At 27.3% G+C, this 11339-nt stretch overlaps 1 protein-coding gene across 1 annotated transcript; it reads left to right on the plus strand.

Moving 5' to 3' along the window:
- The first annotated feature begins 3825 nt into the window (after positions 1-3825).
- On the plus strand, positions 3826-10706 carry LOC100161105 (RNA-binding protein 45). Its single transcript, XM_001944975.4, has 11 exons — positions 3826-4157; positions 4427-4541; positions 4737-4922; positions 5003-5130; positions 5953-6116; positions 6693-6826; positions 6897-7012; positions 7080-7173; positions 7311-7467; positions 7540-7656; positions 10557-10706. Exons 1-10 carry the CDS (start codon positions 3989-3991, stop codon positions 7636-7638), a joined length of 1362 nt encoding a protein of 453 aa, XP_001945010.1. The 5' UTR covers positions 3826-3988; the 3' UTR covers positions 7639-7656; positions 10557-10706.
- The last annotated feature ends 633 nt before the right edge of the window (positions 10707-11339 follow it).

Genomic DNA, 11339 nt, shown 5'->3' on the forward strand with positions numbered 1-11339 from the left:
ATTATACGAAGGAACTACAGAAACAGAGTTCACCTTAATTTGATAGTTATCAATATTTAAAATCAATTAGAGAAAAGGAAGCATTAAATAATAAATTCACCCATAAGTCCAAACACTGAATTAATAACCAAAAGAACTAAACGAAAGAGTAAAGTTGATTCCGAAATTAATTTAGAGAAAAAAGAACTTCCACTAACATTTAACTTTTTAAAATTAATTTTATTAAATAATACAAGGCAATCAAATAATGAGTCGATAATCACTACAAGTTCTAAAATATTAGACGATACCACTAGGTACTAGCTTTAAAAAGGAAAACGTGAGAATAGAACCAACCACAACAATTATAACAACAATGACAGATCTATCCGATAAAGCATAATTAATAGAATTAACTCAAAAAATTAACTTAATAAAATACAGAAATTGACAGAGGTTGATAGCACAAGATCATAAATTATTACTGATATGGATTTGGGAATAACCGAATAACTGAAAAACAAAACAACCTAAAGCAAATTAAGGAAATAATCGAACCACATAGGAAACATGAAAAAATCACTGAAACAATGAACAACCCGGAACATATAACAGATGATATTAGATCGGTACATGATAGTATTTACATTCGACGAAACAAATGCAAAAACTAAAGAAATAACTATGACGACAACATTAGGAGGGGAAAAATTAAATAGGAATATAAATACGTAATATATATATGATTTTAGGATCGTTATTAATCACTATAATGATGATAATAGTAAGCGTAATTTACAAATATATAAGTTCATTGAAAGGAGTAGATATAGGCAAGACCAAAGATAAATTTAAGATTATCTTAGTTCATGGTACATAATAGATATGATAGCAGCATCTCAGGGAGCAAGGGAAATAGAGTCCTAACTGCTGATGTCATCAGTATAAAAAAAAATAATAATATATATTACTAGCTGATCCCGTGCACTTCGTTTCCCAGCAACCAATAATCCTTATTATAATAGCTTCAAAACACATTGCAACCCTTTATGAACAAAAATGTCCATATAAAATATTAAAATCCCTGTTTGAGCACCTCCCGGGGTTGGTCCTCTCCCTTTTTAAATTAGTCTATATTCAGAAAAGAGGTCTAATCTATATATATATAAATGTATCTGATCCCGTTCACTTCGTTGCCCATTAAAATTGCCAACTCTATACGAATAATATGTTTTACATATCACCATGGCAACCATTTATATACAAAACATTCCATTGGAAATTTCAAAATAATATATAATTGGTTGCCATGGTAATACAGAGACACAAACCGACGAAAATCTCAAAATAATATATAATTGGTTGCCATGGTAATATGGACACACACACACACACACACACACACACACACACACACACACACACACATACATTCATTTATATATATATATAGATTATATTGTGTATAAATATATTTACAAAATAATATATAGACATAAACGAATATTAGATATAGGTATAGTATTAGTTAGATATATTAAGAAGTTTAAATTTTTTTTTTAGAATATTTAAATAATTAAATATAAAAAGGAAAAGGAAAAAAAAACATTTTTGGATAGTCACTAAAACGAATGTCGAGTATGGGTATAAATAGCTCCTATTACAGTATATGGTTCTAAGCCCCCCAAACTTAGCCGTAGCCCCCCCCCCTCCAAAAAAACCTAGGAGATACAATTTTAATATGCTATATTGTTATGATCTAATTGCCTTTAATATACATATTTAGGCCCCCCAAGTCAAAAGTTGAAATTGCGCCTATGGTTATTATATGTAAGTTAATCAGGGCCGGTGCTAGGTTTTGCGAGGTCCTAGGCAAAATATTCTAGAGGGCCCTGAAAAAAGTTTTTACAAATCATCACTGAAAACCAAAAAGATACATTTTATATTGGTAGTATTTTACTATAAATTGATAAAATTATGTTTGTTGTTGATGTTACTCATTTTTTTTTTTTTGCTCATCAGTCATAACTATACCCACTATACGTACATTATAATGATATAACCATGTAAGTAATATATTACATATACTTATACATTTTGTTTTTTTTATATAATATAATTGTATGAATAAATATATAAAATAACACTAATTTACTATTCACTAAAAATTTTATTTAATATAAACGTCACAGTTTGATAAATAATTAAATTGTTACTTAAAATTATTTTTTCTACTTTTTTAAGCTGCAAAATGTTCTATAATGGTTTCGTAATTCACATTTTCGCAAGAACGCAAGGCCTCCCTAAAGCACGGGTCCCCATAAATCGTGAGGCCCTAGGCTGTAGCCCAGTTTGCCCCCCCACCCTTCCACCGGCCATGAGGTTAATGATAAATACGGAAATACAAGGGCAACTACCTATACCATATGAAATCGAAGAGTTTAAAAATTAAAGAAGCGTTTTCTACAAAAAATTTTGAGATGTAGGAAAGAATTATAGGGGCGCAATGACAAATGGTTACCTATGTCCCGTTACAAAACTATGACTAGAGCTGTAAGAAGCTCATCTGACGCCTGGGGCATGTTTGAGTATAAATGCACACCCCTCCATCAAAGAAAAATTCTCATCTCATTAAAACGTTTTTAAATTATTTAGTAGAATTCAGTAGAATAATAAAAAAAAACAAAAAACCCATACTAAGTAATACATTATATGGAATAATACACGATTTCCTTTAAAAAAAATGCTTATTTTTGCCAACTTATTCTACTTTTTTAATTAAATAAAAATAATTAGCACATTTTTATTTCAATTGCATATTATGTCGGTTAATAGGACAATTAAATAGCTATAAAATAAAATAAAAACTACATCAACATTTTGAAAAATTTTGAAGATATATAAACAAATGCGTGATAAGTATGGTTTTGATAAAAAAAAAGTTAATTGCCCATAACTTAAAAAATAAAAAAGTTAGACCCAATCTTTAAAGGGTATTTCTTCATAATTTTTGGTATACTTTCATAATACGTCGGCTGGTCACTTCACCCCGGTATACATTAATATTTTTTTTTCTTACAGGGGCCTCATTTAAAACTTTGGCCCCTGGGCCTCAAAATGTCTTAATCCGGGCTTGTATGTTGCGTGTTGGCCAGATAGGGAAAATAAACAGTGAGCTGACATCATCAGCTTAAGAGTATGCCACACGGGCATTTGTTGTCTCCGTCTTACAAACGTACAGCATGGCAAATTGTACGTTCACGATAACACATTTTATTCCGTAATTTATAAAATAAAAGTGAATTTACCTATTATAAAATTTAAAGGTAAGATTATTATCCAGGGTATCTCGGAGAATTGTATTGATACTTTTATTAAGAAGCAAATTATGACCATTTTTAAACTTTACCTTGTGCATTATAAAATGATCATGACTTACTTAAAAATAATAATATCAATAAAATCCTCCGAGATGCCTTAGAAGAATCTAGGGCCTAGATAATATTCTTACCTACCTTTACATTTTATAGGAGGTAAATTCACTCTAACTTTATAAATTACGGAATACAATTTGATGCTGTAAACAGTGTAAACGTACAATTTGCCATGTTGTACGTTTGTAAGAGGGAGACGATAATTAATGCCCGTGTGGCGTCTTCAACAGTGGAATCCTCTTGTACTGACAAAATATATGGGAATACTGGAAACTGGAATTTATAGTGGATTGCTTCTCTTAACAATTTATTAACGTTTCACACAATAAAAATATCAAATGATCAATATTTTTTCACCATGTTTTTCCTTTATTTTATTTGGTCATACTGATTAACCTGATTAAATTGATTACTGATAAAAGACGCCACATAAAATGTTTAGCTTTTATAGTTATTATTACTTATTAGTTACTCTTACTTTAAACTTTTATTTAATCATTTTATTTTTGATCTCAAATCTTTGAACATTAATTGTATTTATAAATTGAATATTTTGTTCTACGTCATTTTTCAAAATGAAAGATGAACAGAATGATAATAACGACCCAGAAAACTCTCGAATATTTGTATTATATGACAAAAATCACCCAATATCTGAAAATGAGTTTAAAGATATGTTTGGAAATTTTGGTGATGTAAAAAATATTTATATTGTAAAAGACCGCAACAGTGACACTGTGAAAGGTAATATTTATCTTACTTAGGTATTATAAATATCTATTGTTTGATAGGTACTTTGATTGCTCTAAAAACTGGTAAAAACTATTTTTTATAACAATACAATTTATTGTGTTATTAAAATACAACAGGCATGTTAGTTTAATTTCTACTGGCCTTATTTACATTTATTTAATTCAATCCTAAAAAATTTGTATTTCAAAGGTTAAAAATTACATTAAAACTTAATCAATATATAATTATCCGTTTAGTTAAGACAATGATTAATTTTTCAGGAGTTGCATATATAAAATATTCAAAAGCATCAGAAGCTTTCAAAGCTATCGAAGCAATGAATGGACATAGAATAGAGTCATCAAATCGTCGGATGAAAGTCTTAATGGCCACAAGGTACTTTATACTTACATAATATTATATTAATACAATATTCAGGTTGGGCATTCTTAATCAAAGTTAAGATGTTATTTAACTAGAATATATATTATAAATTATGTTTATTTGTATCAGTACCTACCTAATAGATTTAGATAATATTAATATTAAATTTGATTGCATTTTTAAATTGTACATGTTATTTATCAATAGTCCTGGTCATATAAGAAGCAATTCGGAAATGGAATATAATAGACTATTTGTATTTGTACCAAAAACTGATAAGGAATCAGATTTAGAAAATATTTTTAGTCAATATGGAGAAATCTCTAAAGTTCATATTGTTACAAATAAAGATACCGGAGAATCAAAAGGAATAGCTTTTATAACTTATTCAAAGTAAGAATCATTATTAGCTAAAATAAAATATTTTATATTAAAATTAAGAGAGTAGTATGTAATTAGTTTGGTTTTTCTAGGGCTTCATCTGCTGCTTTAGCTATTGAAGAATGTGGACCAAATTACAAAGCTGTTTTTGCTAAACCCAAACATGATGATGGACCATCTGTATATCCTCCTTCTTATCCTAGACATGTTGATTCTAAAAGTAACTCAATATAAATGTCTAATATATTAATTATTCTGGTATTTAATAGGCTCCTTCAACGATATATTTTTTAATATTGATATCATTTTGTTTTGTATGATATTGAAATAAAAATGCAGGTATCAGAATATCAATATCGTTATGGCTAGTAAACAAATTGTTTTTAAAATATATTACACAAGATATTTAGCATTCAAATCAGTTTATTCGGTAACCTGAATACCCAAAGACCAGAGGCCTTTAATTATAAATTAAAAACTAATTTTGATTAATGATATCTAAATTTCCGAAAAAAAGTTGGTGATTCAATATTGTTGAAGAAGCCTAGTATTTAAAGAATATAACTAAATTTATAATTAGCTTAATTAATATTTATAATGAACACAATAGGGTCATTTCTATTATATTTTTGAGTCCATTAACTTCAAATAAGTACTTAATGTTAGGTAAAAAAACTGGTCCACTGATAATTAAAGTTTATATAGATAATATTTGTAAGTTAAAATTGATAAATTGTAACTTTATTGATTAACATGATATAAAATGATGAAATAAATACAATTTGTGAGCTATAACATTTGTAAGTGGCCTCGTAATGTTTTATATTATTGTAATAAATGTTAAATAAATAACTGTTTGAACTGTTCAAAACCATTATGACATACATAGTTTTATATTTCTTGAAATTCTTGTAAAATAATTTGACCACCTATTCTATAAATCAGAAATCTGTTCTATTTATTTTAATACAAATTTAAAAAAATAATGAAAATAATTTCATAATTGAACAGAAAATAACTGAACAATTACTTTTTATTATAGATCCAACTAGTAGTTATTCACTGCTTGCACCTCCATCACATCAACACCGAGATGAACCTAGTGTATTAACTGCTTATGCTTCATCAATCGTCTCATATAATGAAATTTTTAAAATTATGAATATTGCTCCTGAATTGGAATTAGTTAAGGAAATACCAAGACAGGTAATATTTGAACATACAGTCGCACATACATAAATATAAAATATGTAAGGACATTTGTTTAGTATGCTACTTACAAATATATAATAATTACATTTTAATACAGATCTTACATGATAGTAAATTAAATCAGCACCTCCATCAAATAATTTGTCTCAATTAATAATGCTGTAATTATTTTGTTTACAATTTTAATTATAACTGTAAACCTTTTATATTTGAATTTTATAATATAATAGACTTAATAATTCTTGATAACACAATTTTTTTTTTGTTCTTGAACTTGTGCTTGATTAAAAATAATCTTTCTAATATATCATCCTTTGGCATTACATGCCAATAACTGAAGTCTTTGTAAGTTAGGGCAGTATAATATTATGGAAAAATTTTGTTAGTGAATTATTATTGTAATAGTGTTATTGTTTATTAATATTCATTATTTACGACATTAATCCTGATCATTATTAAACAAGTTTAATTTATGGTTATTAAAAATAATGTAGGTAGTGTATTTAACAAGTCCTAGTATATTACATTATTTGTATACTACATTTTATTTTTTATTTATATTTAAAATAGCAAATGTACGATAAGAAGGTATATCAAGTTATTTATAATAGTATTGCAGCAGCTGAACATGCTGTAAGTCGAATTAATGGATTTGAATACCCACCGGGTCATCCAATATTACTGGAATTCAGTAGTTCTTCTATGTAAGATTATATTTTATAATTTATTATAGTATAATAATGTAATATTAACCAATTAATAATATAATTATAGATCTATCTCATCAGCGGTAGATCCTATAGCTAATAAAATTTCAAAAGATATAGAAGTGCTTTCTAGTACTGTCACCAAAGCATTAGCTGTCATTAAGAATGCTAGTATAACATCTGGTAAAAAGAAATAGCAATAGTTTATTTATTAATATTAATATTTAATAATTTTTAACATTTTATTTAGCTTCTTTATGTTTGGCGGATGATTATAGTTCACCATTAGCATCAAAAAGAGGAAATGAAAAAGTTCTTTTGCCATCATCAGATAATTCATTCAGGTATCAAATTATTTGTAATCTAATTTATTTTTATCATTATTATATAACAATTAGTCTATATTTTAAAATTATATCCAATCAATGTAAATATACCAATTTTTGTTATTCCATCTGTATTTGTGTATGTTATGTTATAGATTATTTTTTGTATGCAAACCGATTATTCCTCCGATGCGCTTATTAGAAGATACTTTTAAAATGTTTAAAGGCTTAAGAAATATTAATGTCATCGATGGCAAGAATTATGGTTATGTGACTTATGATAATTTGGAAAGTGCAACACGAGCTATTAATGTAATGTTGCTAAGACATATTAGCATTGATGTTTTAACATTTTTTTTTCATATTGTAATTTAATATTTTTAGTGTTTAAATGATCACAAAGTATACAACAGTCGTCTAAAAGTAATGGAAGCTGAACCCAGAGAACCAAATCGTAAACGTATGAAACCTGATACAATGTGAATACCAGAAGTAAAATAAGTAAGTACATGCAATATAGTTGATTAATTTAACAGGTGTGGAATTTACCTTTATATCCATAGCTAAAAACGATGGGCATATATATATTTTTAAACGTAATTTACTATATTATACATACAAGTAAGTTGTAAGTACACTAGAATAACAAATATAATGTTCAAGAATATCCCCTAACACTACTTACAATCAAAACATTGTTGTATTAAATATACTGATTTTGAATATTTAATCAGTGCTTGAGTGATACTCATAAGGGGGGGGGGGAGTGGAAGGGAGGTTGAAACATGTGTTTTTATGCGGGACAAGGATTCGTCCCCAAGAACCTGGGTGATTTATTATCCGGGAGCCAGGCGATGCTCAACCACACCAAGCCCCTATTTCGAGATTTATTAAAACATAACCTACATTAAAGCAACAAATGATTATAATATTAATGTAATATATTATTATTTGATTAAAAAATATTATTTTATATATATATATATATATTGATTCGTTTGCTGACTTTATATCTCTTCAAGATGAGTTGAATACTCTTGTGTTGCGGTTTAAATCTATTGGGTTACAATTCAACATTGAAAATGTAAGTCTATGTATTTTACTAGGAGTCGTTCACTTATAGTAAACGCATACTTAATAAATGGCGCAAGTATAGATATGGTCACTACTAAAAAAGATCTGGGTGTAATTTTCTGTTCTGACCTAAATTTTCACTCTCATATAGAGTCATTCTGCTATAGTGCTCTCAAGACTCTAGGTTTTGTTATCCGAACGTCGAAGAACTTTAAGCTGACCTGCTTGCTCAAAACGCTGTATTGTTCTCTAGTAAGATCCTTACTAGAGTATGCATCCGTTCTATGGGATCCGTACACGACAACTGACTCCTCACATCTAGAGCAAGTCCAGAGGGGTTTCTTATCATCTGCCGCCAATATTTTAGGAATACAGTACATTAAGCATGATTACCTTCCTGTCTCTAATAAGCTTGGATTGATTTCCTTGGTTGATAGACGTATGACAGCAAATCTAGTGTTTTTGAGTAAGCTAATTAATGGTTATATTGATGCTCCCTCCTTACTCTCCCAAGTTAACTTTAGAGTTCCCCCTCGTTTTAGATTCTGAGCAGAGCAAGGAAGCTATTGTTTTTACCATGGTGTTTATTTTTGCTTTTTATATCCTGTATACAAAATTTCTTCCAGAAGGAGTGTTTCGATTTCAACATATAGTACCTTATATTTTAGCAAATTGGATCAAGATGGTACTTTAGAGAGGTCATTTTTCGATTTTCTCAATAGTTATTTAATGCCACGGGAAAAACCACCGGAAAATTACAAAAAAACGCCATAAATGGGTTTTTAATTTCTAACGCTTTGTCTATCACCTTAGAAACGAATAAAAAATTATAATTTTTTAATATTAATTCAACTTACATGATAAAATAAATAATAACAAAAATATAAAATATCCAGACTGACAAACAGTCTCTGCTCAGAATCGTTTTTCTTATACAATGATATTATATCATTGAATTCAAGTCTAATACAACCATTATACAATGACCCACTTGTAGTCTACTTTACAGCAGAGCGACATCCACTTACCTGCTTCTCTAGATCATGTTTTCCTTTTGTAATTCCTTTCCATCATACTAACTATGGTAAGAACAACCCAATTGATCGTATGATGCGTTTGGCCAAAGAGCACCCTACCTTATTTAGTCTATAATACTGCATTTATTATATGTTTTGTTAATTATTAATTACTTTATGTCGTAAAAATGTTGTATTATTTATGTTATATTAACCGATATTTATAATTATTTTCTGTTGCCATATATTAGATTATTTAAATGTATGTAAAATGTAATATTGCACTTTTGGGCCGTGTGCCCGTTATATAAAAATAAATAATAAATATTTATATTTATTGAAACATGGCAGTCCTGTCACATTTGATGTACAAAATCGTCTAGTAACTTAGGATTTACATTTTTGTAAACATAAACATCGATCATGTCCCTGACCAGTGAACACCCAACTATTGATAATTTCCTCGCTGCTTTACTTAATGTAATATTTAATTATGGCATGTCTTCAACTTTAATGAAGGACTCCTTACATATTATAGTATACTGATTAGGTTGCATATTGGATATTATAGTATACTGATTAGGTTACATATTGGATATTATAGTAAACACAAAATATTATATGATATTCTAATTATATAATATATGAATATTTTTTTTTAAGTTCACATTTCTCGTGATAAATTGCTCATTATATACAATACCCAGACAATCTATATAATATCCACAATTCTCTATAATTTCCGTAACATATATATTAATTAAAATAATACTAGTACTAAAAAAATATATATTTCATACATCTTATATTTATTTAAAAATTATCGTTTTAAGATTGTCTGAATCTATTTTTTTTAAACACTTTAAATACATATACTTATTCATAATATATGTCATCGAGTATGTCCTACTCTATTAATATGTTTAGAATAAAATATAAACCATATAAATTATGTAACAGATGGGTCCAGGTGATTTTAGTTAGATTACATACAAATTTACACTTTTAGCATATATTTATTATTTGGTTATTTTTAAAACGTATAAAAAAATATCTTTAGAGTAAAAAGTCTGGTTTGCTGAATTTTCTCAGCATCTATCTTAATTTGTATAGCATAATATAAGCATATTTAAATATAATTTTTCATTTTTAATTGAATTTAATTACTTTTAGAAGTTATAAAAGTGTTAACCAACTGTGTACTAATAATATACTTAACTGATAATGATATACATCACTGCTGTAACCGTATAACTATATTTTCAAAACCCTTTTTAGTCGGATTACAATTTGTTTCATTTATGATTTCAGGACAGTAAATATCACAACAAAAACAAACGATTTATTAAACCCACTAAAACGACAACAGAAACTTGAGTTTGTCTATAAATACGAGACAAATATCACAAAATCAACCGATTTCATGAAACTCTACAAGATATTCAACGACTGTAACATATTGTCAACACAAAAGACACTTTTTAAACTAACTAACATATTTACGGTGTTATTTGTTCAGAAAGTTTTTAAAGCTGAGAACATATATTTACATAGTTATAAGCTTTTTAATGTTTTTTTTCATGGACAAACTACTTTATAGCATAATTAAATATGCCATTCAAATTGCTGGGTATATTTTAAGAAATTAAATATAATGGAAAAGAATTAAATTTCTAAGATATATCTGGGTAAAGTCAGAGTATAATTAATTCATATGTATGATGGTATATTTAATAGATTATTATTTATTATTTTTAATAATTAACATAAACTATTTTGTACTATAACATAAATATCTAGTACAAACAACAAGACTAACATCTTTAAAACATTGACATTTACCAGTTATATATGGTTTTTTTTTTTTATAAACATTGAGTTTTATATATTTAATTAGCTCTTTTATTACATTTTTTTAGTACAAACCAAAAAAGTATTTAAATTTTTTCCTGATGTATAATTTATGTTTTTTAAATTTAACTAAAAATAACGTAAAATTATTAACAAATCCTTATCAATTAAATACTTACATTTTTTTTTTTTAAGTTATTAGTCTTATTTTTATGTATTTAGATTGAGACATTTTTTACTTGC

This window comes from Acyrthosiphon pisum, unplaced genomic scaffold (assembly GCF_005508785.2).
Source record: "Acyrthosiphon pisum isolate AL4f unplaced genomic scaffold, pea_aphid_22Mar2018_4r6ur Scaffold_21966;HRSCAF=25449, whole genome shotgun sequence".
Taxonomy (NCBI): Eukaryota; Metazoa; Arthropoda; class Insecta; order Hemiptera; family Aphididae; genus Acyrthosiphon; species Acyrthosiphon pisum.